Raw genomic sequence first — 18,449 nt, forward strand, 5'->3', positions numbered from 1 at the left:
ACCCGCTGCTCCTACGCAGGAGCTGCCCTCGGCGCCCCGCCCCCAGCAACGGCCGCGCCAGGGGCGGCGCGCGGGTTCCTGTCAGGACAAGGCGGGGCGGCGGCTCGCGGCCGCGGTGTGCGCGCTGGGGGCAGGGGCCGCGCCCCGCCGCCCCCCTCCGCTGTGTTCTTCTGCGTTCCTGCCCCTGCCCGCGGCAGGTACGCGGCGGGCGGGCTCGGACACAGCCGCAGGGGTGCTGGGGAGAGCTCGCTCCGGTGCACTCGCCGGGCCCCGGGAGCAGGACAGCCTCCAGCCGCTCCCCGGGGGCGCGGGGCGGCCTGGTCGTGCCCCCGAGCCGCCCGTTACCTCAGCCGCCCCGCGCTTGGTCAACAGACCTGCGTCCGGAGCTGCCTCTGCGGCCTCCTGGCACTGAAAAACGGCTGCTTTCTGAGCTACTGCTGAGGGAGGGAATTTCAGCCTTGCGTTTCTCAGATTCTGCTTATTTTTGAAATAATAGGCAATAAAAGCGTTCAGATGAGATGCTTTAGAAGAAAAGCATCAGCAAAATCATTTTTAATATCACTAATGAAGTTCAAAAAAGGTTATCTTGTTCTCTTGGGAGTGTTCCTCTTCTTTTGGCTTTTTTTTTTAAATACAATTCTACACCCCTCAAAACCAGGGCCATCAGCTGTTGAGGATCAAAATCACAAAGCTATTTGAAAATGATGGGCCAGATAAGTTATGAAGGACAGATTGCTGGCTCCACATTTTTTTAAGTTTTCAGTGTCTACTTGTCTTAGCTAACATTTCCATTGACTGGGTTTATACAATGTAATAAGACAAGGAATGGGCCCAAAGTGCATGGTGGTTAATAAGTAGTATTGCTTATTACGTATTGGTTACTAAGTAGTCATCACATTAATATGTAATGATGACTTTGCAAAAGTAGAGACTCACAAGTCTGAAGAGGCTTTGATATGATCAGTTCATATTTTATTCTACTGGCTTCTTCTATTGAGGCATTTTTCATTTAAATAATGTATTACAGGTTCCCTAGATGAGATAAATGCGTTCCCAGATTATCTGGCAAATGGAAGGATGTGTGATCATATTCGTGAGTCTGAACTTTCATTTGTTTCTTTTTCTTTGTTAACACAATGAAACACGGTTTTATGTCAAATGGAAGACCAAACAAAATGGAAGGTCAACCTAGAGAAAAATTTCAGGACATTGTTTTGGCACACATGGAAACAAGTTATCTTAAATGTACACAATTTTTTTACTTGTCTGAGGAATCTGCTGAACTGAAAGGGGTCATCTACAGTAGCCCTCACCTGCATCTCCCTGCTTTGTTTCGCTGTTCCTATATGCTGGTAGTGGTTCCTGGATCCCCAGACATTCTTTGTTCTGACCTGCCAAGTTTTTGGCTTTTGCACCATTTATAATGGTGATAAAACCTCGTGCAGCAGCCTGAAAACGAACTTGACAGTACTGAGTTTCCTGGGCTACAGGCATGTTAAAGTGCTTCTCTTCAGCTGAAAGCCATGACATGTTCATGCAGTAATTTTATAAAGTCATATGCATAAGTTGAAATGATTTGGTAAATGTGTAAATGAAAGTGAAACTATTAACAGTCCTACAGAGGAAGGTGCTTTCATTCTATATAATTCAGGTACGTGGAGGAATACTATATGTAGGCTTTCAGGAAACTTAAGTGTTTTCAGTGTTAGTACTTGACAGGACAGGATACTAAGTTAAACTGAGATTCAGATCCTGCTTTGCAGTGTTTGTCTATGCTGATGTTGTGGACCAGGGTGATATACAATTAGAGTAAAAAAGTGTAAATGCTACTCATTAATATAATTTGAGGAAATAAACAGTATTGCTCAGGCTTGCAGTATTTTTGCCTTCAGGAATTTCTAATCAACAATGGCAAATTTCTTTGGCAACAGTGGTTTGGTTGCCATAGCACTCTTATCTTGCTAATTTGCATTGAAAAAATCATAACTCTAGTTTCTTTAAATAAAGCTAGGCTTTGGTTTTGACTCTGCTCTGTGTAAGTGAGCTGAAGTTCAGTCTTGAGTGTCCTACACCAGGAAAGAGTTCTTGCCAACAGTTCAAAGGAAATGAATGTAATTCCAAGGGCATTGTATTAAAGTGCAGTGATAGGTTAAAAAGTAGCAAATGCTATATTTAGATTTTCAAGGTATAATTTTATCTGTTGACTCGTACAGCCAGCAACTCTGATTCCTTTGCGAATGCATTTTTTTTGCTCATTCCTATGTTGCTTGTTTAGGCCATGATTCAGCTCCCATTAAAGTAAATTGCAGTTTCAACAGACTTCAGTAGGTTTCAGATAAAGTGAAATGATTATTTGAGCCTGAAAGGTCAGTCCCAAAAGGCTATTGCATGAAATAGGTTGCAGTCAGGCCGCTGAAGCACGTGACTGCTTCACTTGTGATGTGAAGTTATTACCTCAGCAGTTTCTAAGCAGACAAATCAGGCCAGATATTTGAGAAAGGAGGACACTGCTTAAGTTAATTCTGCCAGCTTGTATGTTTGTATGAATGGAGGAATGTGAGACTATGAAAGAAACTTAAGGATTAGTTTCATATTATGTTGAATTTAATTTAACTATTAGATGATGTGGAGAGATGTAGTCCTAGTCTCTCCCACATACCACCTCTTCTGTCAGATTTAGCTGTCATGTGACCTCACGGCAAGTCAGACTGTCATCAAATTTGACAAGCTAATAATTTGTTTGGTGAGATTGCGATGCAGCTTCCTACGTGGTAATGTGATCATTAGATCAAATGTTTCTTAAAAAGAAATGGTATATGAAAGTAAACTTGGTACAGCTCTGAGTTTTTGCTCTTTAGTTTAAGTTAAGAAACATACCCAGAAGGTATCTCGGAGATGATAGAGCAGCTGTTTCAACTTTTTCATATCCTTTTATCAAAGGAGGCTAGTTCTGTGAGTAACTGGCTAGTGAAACTTCAAGCTTTCTCTCTTACTTTCCTTACACTGATACTGCACTCCTTGAGGCTTCCCTTGTTCCCATTAAACATTCCTTTTGCCTCTGTCCTTATTTGTTTGGGCAACTGGCTGTGACTAATTTGGTGCGATATATGTGCAGATTTCCATTTCCAGAAGCAGAAAACAGGTGTCCATCAGTTATCACTGCCTTCACAGGAGGTGCTCACGTGGATTACTCTCTACTAACCAACAGATATTCATGAAATGTGTGGGACTGCTAGTGCTTTGTAGGCCTTACTTGTTATGGGGACACATGAAGAACAGAATCGTCAAATATACCTGATTTTCTTAAGAAAACAAGTTAAAATCAGAATAATATTTCTAATGAATAACTAAGATTTTTCCAGCAAGCCTACTAGTTAACAAACACGATTTGAATGCAATGAAAAAATTTTATTTTATGTTTTGCTGAAGTGGGAAGAAAGCCTTAGTCTGGTGATGCACATTAGAAACTAGCCATAGATACAAACACTTTGGAAGTTAATGAATGACTGTCATGCAGACGAAGGTAGGTCCTTTGAATGAATTCACTCTCTGGCCCATAGTAGAGAATACTAGTGGAATTAGAACCTGCTTCTGCACAAAAAGTGCAGCAGTGTGACTGTCTTTTTGAAAGGAAACTGGTACAACTTCCGTCCACAAAACATTGGATCCTTTCATGCTCAAAGCCTAGGTATTTTGCCCTGTGAGCAATGACATACATTTCACTTGCTGCATATGGCCTTTTGAATTTTCACAAGCACTCTAGATGCAAAGATGACTTCTTATAAGCAAAAGGACATAAATGAGACTTGGAAATATAAGTTTCCTCAAAGTCTGTTAAAACAATTGCATTTTCCTAGTTCGGAACAGCAAATTCCAGTCTTTGATCTTTCTATATATTCTAAAATGAAGAGTCAAATGCTAGAAAAGCAAACAAGATGCAAAAAAATGTCAATAAACAGTGGTAAACACAATGAACAACTGCTGGCAAAACGTCATTCCAGCTCTTTGACTTCATTTTACCTTTGCTGTTCAGTGGAGACTCAACAGTGTGTCTGTATGTGAAGCTGCAGTGATTAAACTGAAGATTCAGTTTAAGTTAATGTAATTGAACTGGTGCAAAGGCCTGTATGCTATCCTGTAATTGGGATTTGAACTTCTTCCATATTGTTTTTTTACCTGAAGTTGCTTATGAGCTGTTTCAGGGAAAACTGAAAGCCCCGCTTGCACTGAAATACATGTTCGCTTAAGGTTCTGGACCACTGTAGAAGTGATTTTAATTTTCTTGGGGACAGTTTACAAGTGCAGGCAATTCTTCTGGCTTGGTCCAAAGCACTCAGATGTAGAAAAATAATTATATTCCTTTCCTGCCTCTTCCCCCTCCAACAGATGGACAGGCTGTGTTCTCTCCTGAATTGCTGCATTTCATCTTCTACTATATAGTGAACATTAAAGTGAATTAATGATAGTCTGCATTACTATATTGCTGTTCACAGCCTGGAGTTGAGTGGGTGAATATTTTACTAAAATTCAAAGGTAATGCAGGTAGTATTGTAAATGGAACAACAGAGGTGTGAGTATTCCCTGCCTTACAGCCATGCAAATTGCAAATAGTTCTGTTAAAGTCAATCAGGTTTCATCAGCATACAGCAGTTTCATCAGGGTGAGTGAGATGAAACTGGAGCCGCCAGTGCTCCAGTTTAAATTGCTTTTTTTCCTCAGTCTTATTTCTGTTTTTTCCTGAAATGCTCCCTTTTCTATCTTTCTGACCTTTGAACACCACCAAAAGCAGCATCTCATAAGGCACCTTGCAACACTTTTCCAGTGAAATTTATGTTTGGGTTACTTTACACCAGTTATGAAACTTACTCTGCGTAAATCACTGCTAGATCGCATCAACTACCTCACTGAAATTAGTTAAAAATCATTCTGTTTGCAGAGGGTTGAAAAAAACCTAAGTTGAACTAAAACTGTGAAAGGTAAAAAATTAAAGTTAACAGACTGAGCAGTTTATCAGGCAGAGGATATCTCCAGTCTATCAGTGAAAAGAGATAAATAATTGTAACTGATTTATTGAGTTTCTTTTTGTAAGACTGATTTTTATCTCATACAGGAGACTCAAGGACTGTACTTACAGCCAGCACAGGGATTTCAATTACAGTTACCCATACCTTTTAAAAATAATCAGTGTCAAAGTTAAAGTTAGTTTCTTTCATCTGCTGTATTTTAACTGAACTATCCTTAAAAATGTTTTAAGCATTTTAAGCATTCTAGTAAGAAATGGAAACAGACCACTAGGTGGCATTTTTAGTCTAGTTTTTACAGCTGTTCACTTTTAGTCCCTATCCAAAATATAAGGCCTCGTGCTTTCCCAGTCATGACAAATGTGATCATATTACACATTAGGCTAAGTCTTGCTGAAATAATTAAGATTCAGCTGCTACTCCTCTTTCAAGATAGCTGTTAAAAGACAAATAAGTATAGTACATATTTCAGAATTTGAATAACCTTGATGGAAGAACTTTGCTGACTATTGTTTAGACAGAGGTCTGTGCAGAGGAAGAGTTCAGAATGGAAGCAGAAAAAATGAGGTTTCAGCAAATCCTCAAAAAGTACAAATACATAGCACAGGTATTTGGTCCTATGAAAAGCCTTTGAAGGGGACATTTGTGTCATAGGTGCTATCTAAAATACTCTTAGCTAAGACTTCAGACAAGCAAACTGATATTAATTACTTGATTCCTATGGTCTTACAAAATGTAGCACTCTTGTAAATTGATGGTTATGTCTGTGAGACATCAAATTTTAGCTCATATCAAAAGTGGTGATAGTAGTTGTTTGTATTTGCATAGTTACTATCCTCTGAAGGTCTCAAAGCATATTATAAATATGGTACAGAACCCCTGAAGCTCATTATCTTCATCTCATGGATAACAAGGTAAGAAAACATTGGTAAAAAAATCAAGGAGTTCTTTATTGAAGCTCTGAAGTTAACTGTATTTCAGCCAGCATATTAACAAGCCAAGATTTTAAATATGGCATACAAATGAACATGAGCTCTTATTCCCAAGAATATCATTACTGGGAGAACTTTGCTAAATGAAGAAGAATCATCAACAAGTGAGGCTCTTCATTTGTAGTCTTGTGGGGAACAGTTTTATCATTATTAGTTTTGCTGTGTTCTTTCTGGAGGACTATTTTTAGTTACAGGGAAAAGATAGTAAACTAAGGTTTATCTAACTGAATACTGTACCTTCATTACACTGATTGCATTCTTCTTTGAGTATACAATCAAATTTGTCATTTCATATAATATTTTATATTTCTTCCTATAATCTCAAAAATAAACGAAGTGCATTAGCTTGTAGAATGTAGTGTAAAGGTTTAGCATCATGTAAAAATTATACATTTATGCTTTTTTTTAAATTAGAGTGTCAGGGTTTCAAGAGGAAACAAGGAATACAAAATAAGATTTCCTATTATCAGTAAATTTTATTTCACCATAGTGAAATGTATCATACTCTTTAATCACATAACTGAAAAAAAACAGTAAATAAGAAAATTTCTAAAAGAAGCTGTAGTAAACATCTCTCAAACTGAGCACCTGGTAGGATTCAACTTTTAAAGCTCTTTATAATAGCTAAGCTTTTACAACAACCTTGTGAGCTAAATATTATCCTTTTGTTGATGAGTAGACCACACTTAAAGAAGCTTAAGTAATGTGGTCAAGGTTACAGAATAGACAAATTCTATGGACAAATAGGATTAGACCAAGTGATTGTAGTTGGGAAAAGTGGACAAGGTTTTGACATACAAGTCTTTCTTCACTGTAGAAGAAGGAAAGGAATTCAAACAGCCCTTACTCTGTGATTTTATGAATTAGGCTTTAACCTCTACTTGAAAGACTCTGAAGGAGCAGAAATCTACTTAATGCTTAGCATGAGAGGGAAAAAAAATAACTGAAAATCTTGAAGTAACCTGCCATGTATTATATGCACTAATACAGCACTGATGATGATTGTTTGATTGAATTTTTTAATGCTTCCTTAAACTGATCTATATAAATATATTATAAACTATATGTATACATACTATAAACTTGTAGTGTGATATCACTTATCACAGGTAGCTTAAGTTACAACCATGATAGCATTTTAATTTATCCTTGGGAGGGATAATTCTTATCTGTATTTACATGATTATACTATAGCATACCAGGGTTCCTATGAAGCTGGAGGCAAGACATCAAATCATTCCTTCATCTGAGACAGATGCATTGGTGACTTGCTCAAATCCTACTGGCTGAAGATACTAAGCAATGTTTCTCTCTGTTAAGAGTTCAAGGGGAGGAAAACAAACACCACCACCAACAACAATAACCTGCTGTGGAAAGTGGTCTCTTCTTCCTCTCTCCCTCCATTTAGGTTGGGAGAAGTAGGCTAGTTCAAAATAAAGAGGGAGAAGATGCATACTTGATTTTAAAACCTTATTTATTTCATTTGTTAAAGAAATGATACAATAAGAATTTTTCTGCAATATCCATTTGCATTACTAGCCAGATTACATTAATAATAGTTAAAAATATTGCATTTTGTAGTGATTTTCCGTTTCCTGTAATATTTTGTGTGCAAGAGTCTCAAATCTAAACAATGCTGAATCAGCCTGCAAAACATCCCTATGAGGTTTCCTAATTTTACAGCAGAGGAAACTGAGGAATGGAAAAGTGTGTATGGTATGGTGTACCAGGAAAACTATAGAAGAGTTGGGTCTAGAATTGTTGGGTCTTCTATTCCTAGCACTATGCTTCAAGGTATCTTTTTCTCCCTTTCTGTAAAGATTTGCCCATAATAGCTATTTCTCTCCTCCCCCCCCTTTTTTCCTGATTTCCTTTAAATTTTACAGCTTTGGGGGATAGTAATCTAAGCTGTTGAAGAAAACCAATAAGACATCAGCAATTCTACTTGAAGTTTTACAGAGTAAATAAAACACTTGAAGTCCAGAATTAAAACAACTGAAAATAGACTGAGAATAATTACAGCTAATATCACTGTATTTCTGGGCAAAACAGTCTGAAGAATTGTCACCAAAGCAGCAGAAGCAGTAATAATACTAAAGTATGGCTTTTCTAAAGCAACTTACTTTTGAGGATGTAAAAGTACTCAGGACTGATGAAGCCTTATATCTGTAGACAGTATCTCTGACCTGCTACCATTACTAGGAAATGGTTTGCACAGCAGTGTGCATTCAATGCAGTCAGTTTCTATCCACGTCAGGTCCCTAAAGCAAAGCAGGAGGTCTACAATCTTTGTGGGGGGAGAAAAAAAGACTGTATTGCAGGGCAAAGCACGTAACTGGGGTAGAATTTGAACAATATCATAATAGCTACAGTATGTGCCTGAATTGCTGTAGATGTTCTTTTCAACTAAAAGTAATTAGGGCATTATAATTATGCATGCTGCATGGGCTAAGAATGAGTGTTCAAACAATACTGTGCAGTAAAATGGCCTGCTTATAAATGCTGAGAACATTTGCATTACATTTATTTTAATCAATTATAGCATCATAGAACAGTAACTTTAAAATGAGTATGCCATTTTTATACCAGTGCTTATTGGAGGTAAAGAACAACTTTTTCCTCTAGTGCCACTGATGCACAATGTTACGTGTCAAAAGACAGCAAGAATGTGAAAGGAATCTAAGTCAAGGAAACTCAGCAAATCAGAGATGCTAACAAGTAAAAGATCTATGAGAAGTCAGCAGGAAGATTTAAGCCTAATTTGTCCAAAATTCTTGATTATTATTTCATCATGTATTAAATTAGACAATTAGAAGTTGTGGTAATCAGTACTAATAGATAACTATCATTTCCTATTTTATGTTATAAAATGTGATAGATCAGTTTCCCATTTTATATGAAATGGGATTTTAATTTCATCTTAATATTTTAGTTTCAGGTCCTGGAGAGCACGCCAGATTACTCAGCTATCCCTTACATTTAAAAAAGTTTTAGTTAAAAAGATCTCATACGTTTTTCAAAAGAAAGTCTTATTCAAATAAAATATAAAATCAGGAGATTATTTCTCCCCCTTCAAGTACAGTGTTCACAGAAATGGCTATCGTGTGTGCTCCATGAGGGGGAGATCTAAAGACCAGAGTTTGGTTTTGGTCTCTCAGATGTGGAAGCTCTTGGATATTTCAGGGCCATTATCAGTTTTCTTCTTCAGGCCTTGAAGGAAGCTCGAACTACTCTCCCCCTAAGAGGCTGAGGGGGGCGAAAATTATTCACCATTTGGATCCTCTGGTCTTCCTCACTGGTGAAGAGAAGAGTTCGGAATTTCTCCAGCTGTAAATTCATGTGAAATAACTTACTGCTTAAAGGAGACATTGATATTAATGTCTTTGAAAAAGGGCCAAAGGAAAGCATTCAGTACTTTACAATCTGTCAATAGTACAGGTTAAAGCGAAGATCCTAGAGAGTATTAATAGGAGAAATAGAAGCCTTCTGATTAAATTATTCACAGCCTAGCTTGCCCTTCTGCAAAATGAAATAGTCACTGCCTTTAATCCAAGGTTGAATCCTACAAAAACTGGGAGAATATTGGAACTTTACCTGTTTCTCAGAAATCCTGATGGGTTCTTTCAGCACTATCCATGTTACACTCTCATTAAGAGGCGGTGTTGTCAAGGAACCAGGATATGTCCAATAATCTAGACTCAAAGGCAGGAGACATTTGGGGTTGAAGCTTCCAAACTGAGCTTTTGTCCCCTGGAAAAAATTGATACTTTAAATTTCTTTCTTCTCTTTCAAATGCATGTTAAAGGAGTCTAAAAAACAGCGGGAGGGTGGGGGGGAAGAAAGCAAACCTATGGTGGTTTGACTGCCTCATAACAAATGGTATTTAGGAGTAGCATGAAAATAGACTCAGGAGAACATTACACCCTAGTGTGGCAAGTGTGACCTCTATTGCTAGCTTCCTAGGCTTTGAGAGTTCTTGCCCCATTGCCTCTACGGGAGCTCAGCTTTTGTCACAAAATGTCCAAAAATAGTGTATGAAATGTTTTGTGTATAATGTTGAGTGTGAGTTGTAGATAACAGCATGTGACCCTGCCTAAGGAACAGCAGGACTGACTTGTTACTTGCTATTTTCTATGTCTTCCATGTACTTCAGTAGACAGTTTGAAATTATGAAAAACCTGGCCCAAGACAGTCATTGTCTGCTGGAACAAATATTGGCTTTAAAATAGAATATCCAAGTCTAAAAGCAGAGCAAGATGGATCAGCCAAAAAAACAGTAGAAGGAGCCTAGATAATACTTTGACAGGTGCTGTGTCTGAAGTGATTGCCTTCAAGGCTACCACAGTCCAGGGCAAGATTTTTCAACCTGTGGTTGTCATTCACATTAAGAACACTGTCCAGCTGTCTAAAATTGCTCATAAGGAACAGAATGAGCAGGTTATCCCCAGTGGCAAACCTGCCTTCCATCACTACAACTGAGGGATAACACTTTCTTTCCTATAAGTGGAGGACATCACTGAACATGGTCAAATATGTCTACATGTTGCCATTAACAATTGCCTTCACTTCCCATCTTTCATATGCATATATAGAGAGGAACAAGGAATAATACGCCTAAATATGTCTACTCAAGTATTATGTATAGTTTATTTTGAATTATTAGGACTCATGCATGTGACAGAGTACATTAACCTCATGGAAATCATAAAAAGATTAACACAGTAGTGGTTGTCTGTCTAATTGGTCTGAGCTTCAAAAAATGAAGCAGGTAGCCTTCAGCAAAGCTCTCAGTCATATCTGGTTAAAGACTACCTTTAGGTCTCACTGTGGAAGAGTAGACCAGCTCTTACTCCCTGACAGAGCTTTGCAGTAGAATTAAGCTGGACAACCAGCTTTGACTTGTTCAAGGCTAGACTTGATGAAAACAAATTATTTTGCTGACTGTAAGAGCTGAACCTGAAGGGTCATGGAGCTTTTGATTTTAAGTGGTCCAGGAAAGGTAGAACCTCTGAATGACTAAATGGGGTCAGTGTAGCATTGGAAGGCATTTGAGGATAGGCAAGTCAGCCAAAGTTTGGAGGGGAAGGGAATGGAGACATTGGACAGGGAGGATACAATTTCAGTGATGTTCTAATAATGGGAGGATTTATGGTGGGCAGTTCTCCATTTTTGTTGTTTGCATCTCAGACATGTACATGAGCTTAATATTTGAAGGATATTCCAGAAAGAAAAGTTAAAGAGTTTAAAACTTACTTTAAATTTTACCATGTAAAAAGCATCAGTGAGTCTGTTCATATTGGCATGTTCTTTCCCAATCTAAAATAGTAATGCACAGATTAAATAACTATAATTATGCTTTGAATAGGTAGAAAATTATTTTCTTATCTGAATCTCAAAATTCCTACTAAAGTAGATTTAACAATAATTTGCAAAGAGTTACTGCTTCTAATCAAGTAGCCTGTTTTCCCTAAGCACCTCTTAAATATGTGGCTTAGTTCTCAAACATTTGACAGTATGATGCTTTTCATCATGTAAACATGCTATTTTTGTGATTCTTACCTCCAAGAAAACACCAACTACTGCCAAGCCATCTGGAGCTGCTGCTGCTTCTCCAAATGTTGCATATTTTCTGGCATTCCAGTGAACTAAGTGGAGCTTTAAAAGAGAGTTAGAAATATAAACAAATTAAAGATAAAAGCTTTCAACATAGGTTGCCTTATGTGTAGCAGGCAGTAACACCAGTTGGTAACAGAATATAGGCTTTGCTCAAAAGGTATATTTGGGAAGATTAGCAAGTTCTAAATCAGTCTTTTGGATCAGTCAGTAAACATGGACAGACACTAAGCAAAGAGCTCCTATAAATTAATCTTAATTTGAAACAAGTCAGGTGTTAACAAATGATTCTGTGACCTAACTTCCCTGATAGGGGCCTTCATCCCATGAAGCACTGTGCTCCAGTCCTCATTGGTAGGCTCTGGGATGTTACCCTGTTGTAGGATTTGGGACAGAGCTTTCTGGGAAGCACCTGTATTTGGTCCTAGCTTTGCAGAAAATTATCAAGAGCCTCCAGATGAAGCCATTTCTAAGCTATGTGCGGTGGCAGCAGCATGGTCATTTTGGATTGTGATCATCAGTTCAACTGTGTCAGGTAACAGAGTTACGCACTGCTTCTCAGCATCATGTTTGTGAATGTCCTTTCCATCTGCATAAACAGAAGGGAGCAATGAATGGTGTTCAGCAGGCTAAACTAGGCCTCAGACGGCTGTTAGACGTAGAAGCAGTTCTCTCTGGGAGCAAAGCAGCTAAACCATGGGACTAGCTGGGTCTTGCTGAACAGAATAAGATGACTGAGAACCTTGGAGGAAGGGCTGCACTGGGGAGAGAAGTTTGCATTCCAGAACAGCATGATCAACAGATGAAGAGCTTCAGTGGGTAAAAGAAAATCCATGCTGAAGTCTGTGCTGACCTAACCATGGTGAGTGAACAATCAGAATCCCAGTGCACTCCCAATCCCCACTACAGACAAAAAGTGGTTTGCCAACAGTATTTGCATCGATTAATCCCATCTGTAAAAACACTTTGTTACCTCAGAGGGAAAAGGTTTGCCATCAATGGTATGCTCCGATCCCTGACTGTGCTTTGTCCCCCAGTGAAAGTGAAACTGCTTTAGCCGAAAGGGATTCTCAAAGGGACCGCCACTGATTGCTAAGCAGAAATGAAGAAGAAAAAGATTATATATTCTGGCTTTTTAACTTCCTGTTACTAAAAACTAATTGGTACAACAGTGAAAAAAACAGCAGCATCTCCCAGTTGCCAATACAAAAGGATGCATCATTCAGACATTTAGAAGGGTAAGATTTCTTCATGGAAAAGACCTGAATTTGCAGAAAAAAATTATATTGAAAAGGAACATTTTGAGTAGCTACTTATACAGAATTTTACAACATTTGTTTTGCTTTTAAAAGAGCAGATTTGATACATGAAGCTGTAGTAGCTTTGTTATGTCTTTCCTATTTAACTTACAGAAAATTGAACTAATTTGAATATTAAAAAATCATAATATGAAACTTTTGTGCATCTAATTTTTTTTTGTCAATGCTACTTAGGATTTTGTGTGAGAGAGCACAGATATCTCAAACATCAGGTAGAAAATTCAGCTAAGTATTTCCTCTTTAGAGTTCTTTCCTTCCAGTAGAAGTTCTCTATATTTCATTTCCTTTAAATACCTGATCCTGTAAGAGAGGTAACATAATAGCTTGTACTTGACATAACACTATTCAGAGGGTCTCAAATCACCTTCTAAAGATGGAGAAATGCTACACAAAGTTTATACATAATTTAGAAATAACACCTTTAACAAGAACAGATGAATATACGTAAGATGCCACTGATAGAAGATTTTTTATCAGCATATCAGTAGTTCCCTTGTACATTTATGGGACATTAAAATCAATAAAACTGTCCAACAGACATTAAAACCTGATCATCTAGATCTTTAAAAATATATATTTGAAAGTGGATGTGGTATTGGTATTTTTCTATCCTCTGTGCAGCCCATAACATTCTATTCATTCCAAACCCTTTAAATTTGGGGCATGCACTGTACCACCATATGTGCATAGTTGCAGCTGGTCTTTGTGCAGGAAGTGGTCTTGCCAAAACAAGCTATAGCTCAGGAAAGCATACCAGAAGTTATTAGTTTTGTTAATTAATACTGAGTACTGGAGTGTGTCACTTCTCAAAAAATTTAAAAAAATCTAGTCATGATGGGGTACTGTCAGAAGCCTGTTGTATAATTTATGCAAAGCTGTGAGTCACTAGATCTATTTCAATAAAACTAAAAACAATTTAATCCAGCTTTATACTCCTAGCAGTCTTCTTCCTTGAAAGCATCACAAGGCTTCTCCACAGTGTAGACAGGGTAGAGGTCTTCATTCCTGCCTATGGTCTGAGTCTGCCTGCTTTTGCTCCCATTTCTTTATCTGGAGGAGCAATGCACAGTGCTCTTAAACAAAACTCCTAAACTGTGTCAAGTTCACTGTTGTGTAGGTACAGTCCAGCCTAGAATGAAAGCAGTAAGCAAGCTAATATTTCCAGATACATTTTACAAATTTTGTAGGATGACATGCTTATGAATCTTATGTAGTAAACTTTGGGAAATGCACATCCATAGTCTTCCTTTCAAATTCAGTAAATATCCTTGAAGGCTGATCATTCATTTGGGCTGTTTAAGTTCACTCAAGAGGAGACCTTTTAGAACTGAATGACTAGAATCTTAACCCTCAGCCTTGGCAACTTTGAGATTATTTCAAAGTGTTACCAGCAGAGACCAGTCACTTCCCAGAAAGAGTAATTTTGACTATCTGTTATATCCTATTTAATTGGAGTCAATGAACATAACCAAATGGAAGATGAAAATCAGTTGATAGTATGTTAAAATAAAAATTCATTAGTTTAGAGTCCTGTTTTAAATGCACTCTTCTGTTTATCAGCTACTAGTTTTTATAGTCTCTACTTCATCTTAATGCTATTTTTCACTATAGATGTAAAAGCAAAGTCTTCCGTGAGGTAGCATTAACAGGATCAATCAATCACTTCAAACATTTGTATTCACTCTGCCAAGAGCTAAAAAAAGGCTAGAATAATATAACTGCAGATAGTGCAACATACACAAGCTGCTACCAAATCAGAATTAGCTGAAGACTAATTTCTGAAGATGCTGTACTGCTATGGGGCAGTGAGGAAAGAAGAAAACAGTGCAAGATAATAATCAGTGACTGGTCTAGATAGGCCTGGTGCAATAGGATTATGATTGCTATGCTAAATGATGTGATATTTGCTGATCCTCTTCTCTTCCACTGTGCATGGAAACTAGGCAGTGAGCCAGAGAGAGCTGGGGTGTGTGTTGGCATCTCCAATTCAGATGATCATGGAAACAGAATTGTGAGGATTTATATACCTACCTTGCATGTGGAATGGAATCTAGGAGTGCTGGAGAGCTGTAGGGATGCTCCATCTAGCAAACTGACTATCCCTGTTTAAAGGAACCCTGCAAACAAACTTCAGAGAGTCCTGCTGCAAGTTTTTCCTCATGCAGAAATACTACTTTGCTATGCAACATAAGCATTGCCAGAGAGACTTAAGTCAAGACAAAACAGAAGGCTCAGGAAAACAAAATATAAAAGGCTCTGGTTACATACTTTGTCCTAAGCTAAAAATACACATAGTATAAGATATACTTCACAGGATGTACTTAATTGTTTCCCCTCACTAAGCCACAAAATGGTATTTTGAGTTAGTTGTCTGTGTGTGCTAGTCTCACCTGTCTTGTCATCGGTATCTTCAAACTCAACCATAACTGAATGGCCATTGTTGGAGATGTTGAGAGATGTACATGATTCATAGGAGATATTAAGCGGCTTCAGACTAGGGTCATAAACTGCTTTTGCAGAAACTATATCAATAGGTGATTGACGGTTCCCTTGGGCAATAGGATAAGATTTGTACCACTCAGAGGGTCCTTCAAAACCAAAGAAAGGAAAGCACTGTTATTTTCTTCCTGCTGTACACAAAATAATTACAGGTTTTCATGAGACTTGAAGTGAAGCTTGCTGAGCAGGAACTACTTAGAAGTTTGGCATCCGAGGAGTTGACTTAAATTCTATAGGCTGTGTATTTTTTTAGTAGCACAGTCAGCAACTAGATGGAAGATTCAGATATGTTTTACAAGACACACTGAGGAAACTACAGCACATCTACAGACCACCGGATCTCTGGTTACTTATGCCACTGATTTTCATGTTGAGTTGGTAATTTCATTGGAAGGACTTCAAATACCTTCACAAGATGTGTGTGTGTAAACACTTGCATGAGCACACACATGCATACACACCCACAGAAAGAGCATTACTTCTTCCTGGATTAGATAGTGTAAAAGCTCCAATGATTCAAATTAGATGCAGATGACTCATAATCTTTCAGCTACTGATTATGTAGTTATTTTTAAATCCATTTTATGGCTGCAGTAAGTCTTTGAGGCAGCTTCATCCTTCACTCATGCCCATTATGGTATCTTTCTACCCTGAGTGATCAGTACAATGCGATTATTAACATTTTTGGACTGCATGACTGCAATAGAGTGGGGTGAAAGACCAATTTAATAGTATAGCTCTCTTGCCAGAGCTGGAACATTCTTATGCAGTTTGAGATAACAAAACCATATCTGTTTCAGAGAATTACTTATTCTGAACAATTCTCTTGTTCTACTTTTGTACTGTGCTGCAAAAAGAAATTCAATTTTTCTGCTGCTAATGTTCACAAAGTTTTTAACAGTAACAATTTCACTTTAAGATTCACAATAAGCACATTTTAACTGTAGCATTCTCACATACTTTCACAATGGAAATTTTTTCATCAAGCACAGGTTGAATCTAAGCAAGAAAAAATAAGATCTATTACATTCTTATCTTTGGCATGTACTGAGAAGTTAAACATATGAAGTGGTATCTTTTCCTTTTCTCAGCCTACTTATAAAGCAGATTTGGGTTTTAAGTTCTGTTGCACAAGCTTAGACAATAATTTGTCTTTTCCTAAGCTTTGCATTAATATATATGACTTTATTAATGCCTAAAGACATAACACTGTCTACCAGAACTATCCAGCTTCACGGATTGTTCAAGCTTCTTTCAGGATATACAGCAACTACAGTAATTGTTGTCAGAGAAAGAGGAAGACTCTGGCTCCTGAAGGCTATGCAAAAACCTGTCTTGTTGGGCGACATCAGTCATCCATCCATCACTCTCTGCAAAGGATACAAATGCTGTACAGCATTATTGTAGGAAACTTCCAGTAGCTTCATAAATTCTCTCACTTTCTGACACACATTCTTGTAGGTGGGAAACAAAGAAGGAGAATGACTAAATTAAAAAAAAAGTCAAATCAGAAAGTGTAGTTTGTTCAATAAAAGACATCTTTGATGCTGATCTGTACAATTAATGGATATTCTAGAAGTACGTAACATACTTCTGTGGAAGCCTAGATATCGTATTTCAACAGCTGCACAGGGTCAGAAGATCTGTTACTGCTCCTCTAAGTCTTCTTTAGACAGAAGAATTGCTTTTAGAGAGACAAACACAGTTAGTCATTTTCATAGCATCTTTTTGGAAGAGGATGCATCTCTAGTATCTGCAGTACTGCTTGATTGCAGAACATTGATTACATTGCAATGATGCAAAGCAGCAGGCAGAAGTTTGTGCATCTTCTGGTGCCAGTTTCTGGGTGCTATTTATTATCAATAAAGTAGTTAATTACCTGCTATATGTATTTGATGTTTGCAATGAAATGCAGGCAGCTCTGCAGGGCTCAGGCAGCAATACTAAAAAGAAAACGAAGGGGCAGGGGGAGCAGGGGGAAGGTAGAGAGATGCAGCATGGAAAGGATGTAACCTACCGTCATCCTGCCCATATCCCCAACCGTGGTGACCAGTCATTACAGGGGAACTATGCCCTGCTTTGCTCTCAGCTCTTTGATCAGGGCACTGCTGCTTACCTGCCTTTATAAAGGCTCACCGTGGGATAGGGTCAGCCTCTTAAAGATACAGAGCAACCAAAGCAATTCCTGCAGGACGGACGCGATCTCCTGCTCCCAACTTTGCTGCTGCTACACCTTGCTGCTGCTCGCTCTGTAACCTAATTCAGTGCAGTAAAAGGAAAATGTAAAACTCAGGTAACTGATGTCCTAGGACTTAGGAGCCAAAGTCGTCTGGGTAGCAGCTAGCAAAGTTCTTGTACACAGGGATCAAATGCAAGATTAAAAAAAAAAAAGTGTTTTCCCATTCTCCACCCACAAGCAAGAGCCATATGACCTGCCAAAGAGTGAGCATCAGGGTAGAGCAACATGTGCAGGCTGTGAAGGGATCTACCCTTCTGTTTTGTGTATTCTGCAGGAGAAACATCTCCTAGTTATAGCCCTCTCTTTTGTTACACACTCTCTTCAGCTGCAAAAAATTAATGATGTTACTACTTGATTTGCAATTAAACTTCAGAATCAATGCTTAGAAGAAATGGAGAACATTCTTACCTCAGAAATATGATTTGATTTGTGCTGCCTTTAAACTAAGCAAGGCCACACCAGTTATGGATAAATTGACTATTTGGGGTTTTTCTTTGTAAATCTAAAGAAACTTTTTAAAAGACCAAAAAAAAGTACTTAGATTAGGGAACAGGACATGGCAGACTCTAGAGAATGGAGCCAGTTTATGAAATCTTAGTGATCTGGTATGATCCAGTAGTTGCCAGCATCCTGCTAAACTAATGAAGAAGCTACAATGAGTTATCCAGTCTGCAGATGTAAAAGCTCTAAGACATCTTGTGGCAAGAAAAATGGCTTCTTAGCAGTAATTTTATTAGATCGAAGGCAATGCAATCTGTCAAGGCTA

At 38.1% G+C, this 18,449-nt stretch overlaps 1 protein-coding gene and 1 long non-coding RNA gene across 2 annotated transcripts; one reads left to right on the top strand and one right to left on the bottom strand.

Annotated features, from left to right (window-relative positions):
* Positions 1–111: 111 nt before the first annotated feature.
* LOC112963239 lies at positions 112–9,034 on the top strand. The gene is made up of 3 exons (XR_003252547.1): positions 112–197; positions 1,028–1,093; positions 8,946–9,034. It is a non-coding gene; the product is annotated as an uncharacterized LOC112963239 (long non-coding RNA).
* Positions 9,035–9,178: 144 nt separating this feature from the next.
* Positions 9,179–17,501, bottom strand: CA7 (carbonic anhydrase 7). Its single transcript, XM_026060109.1, has 7 exons — positions 17,462–17,501; positions 15,336–15,533; positions 12,600–12,718; positions 11,573–11,668; positions 11,267–11,329; positions 9,608–9,763; positions 9,179–9,340 (listed from the first exon to the last, which is right to left on the bottom strand). Exons 1-7 carry the CDS (start codon positions 17,499–17,501, stop codon positions 9,218–9,220), a joined length of 795 nt encoding a protein of 264 aa, XP_025915894.1. The 3' UTR covers positions 9,179–9,217.
* Between the last annotated feature and the right edge of the window lie 948 nt (positions 17,502–18,449).

This window comes from Apteryx rowi, unplaced genomic scaffold, assembly GCF_003343035.1.
Source record: "Apteryx rowi isolate R43461 unplaced genomic scaffold, aptRow1 scaffold_1, whole genome shotgun sequence".
Lineage (NCBI taxonomy): Eukaryota > Metazoa > Chordata > Aves > Apterygiformes > Apterygidae > Apteryx > Apteryx rowi.

Coding starts and splice junctions, on each gene's coding strand:
- CA7 (XM_026060109.1), bottom strand. CDS start 17,501: ATGACTGGTCACCACGGTTGGGGATATGGGCAGGATGACG. Junction 12,719..15,335: donor AGATACCGATGACAAGACAG/GTGAGACTAGCA, acceptor ATTTCTGCTTAG/CAATCAGTGGCGGTCCCTTT. Junction 9,764..11,266: donor TTTACATGGTAAAATTTAAA/GTAAGTTTTAAA, acceptor AATTTTTTCCAG/GGGACAAAAGCTCAGTTTGG.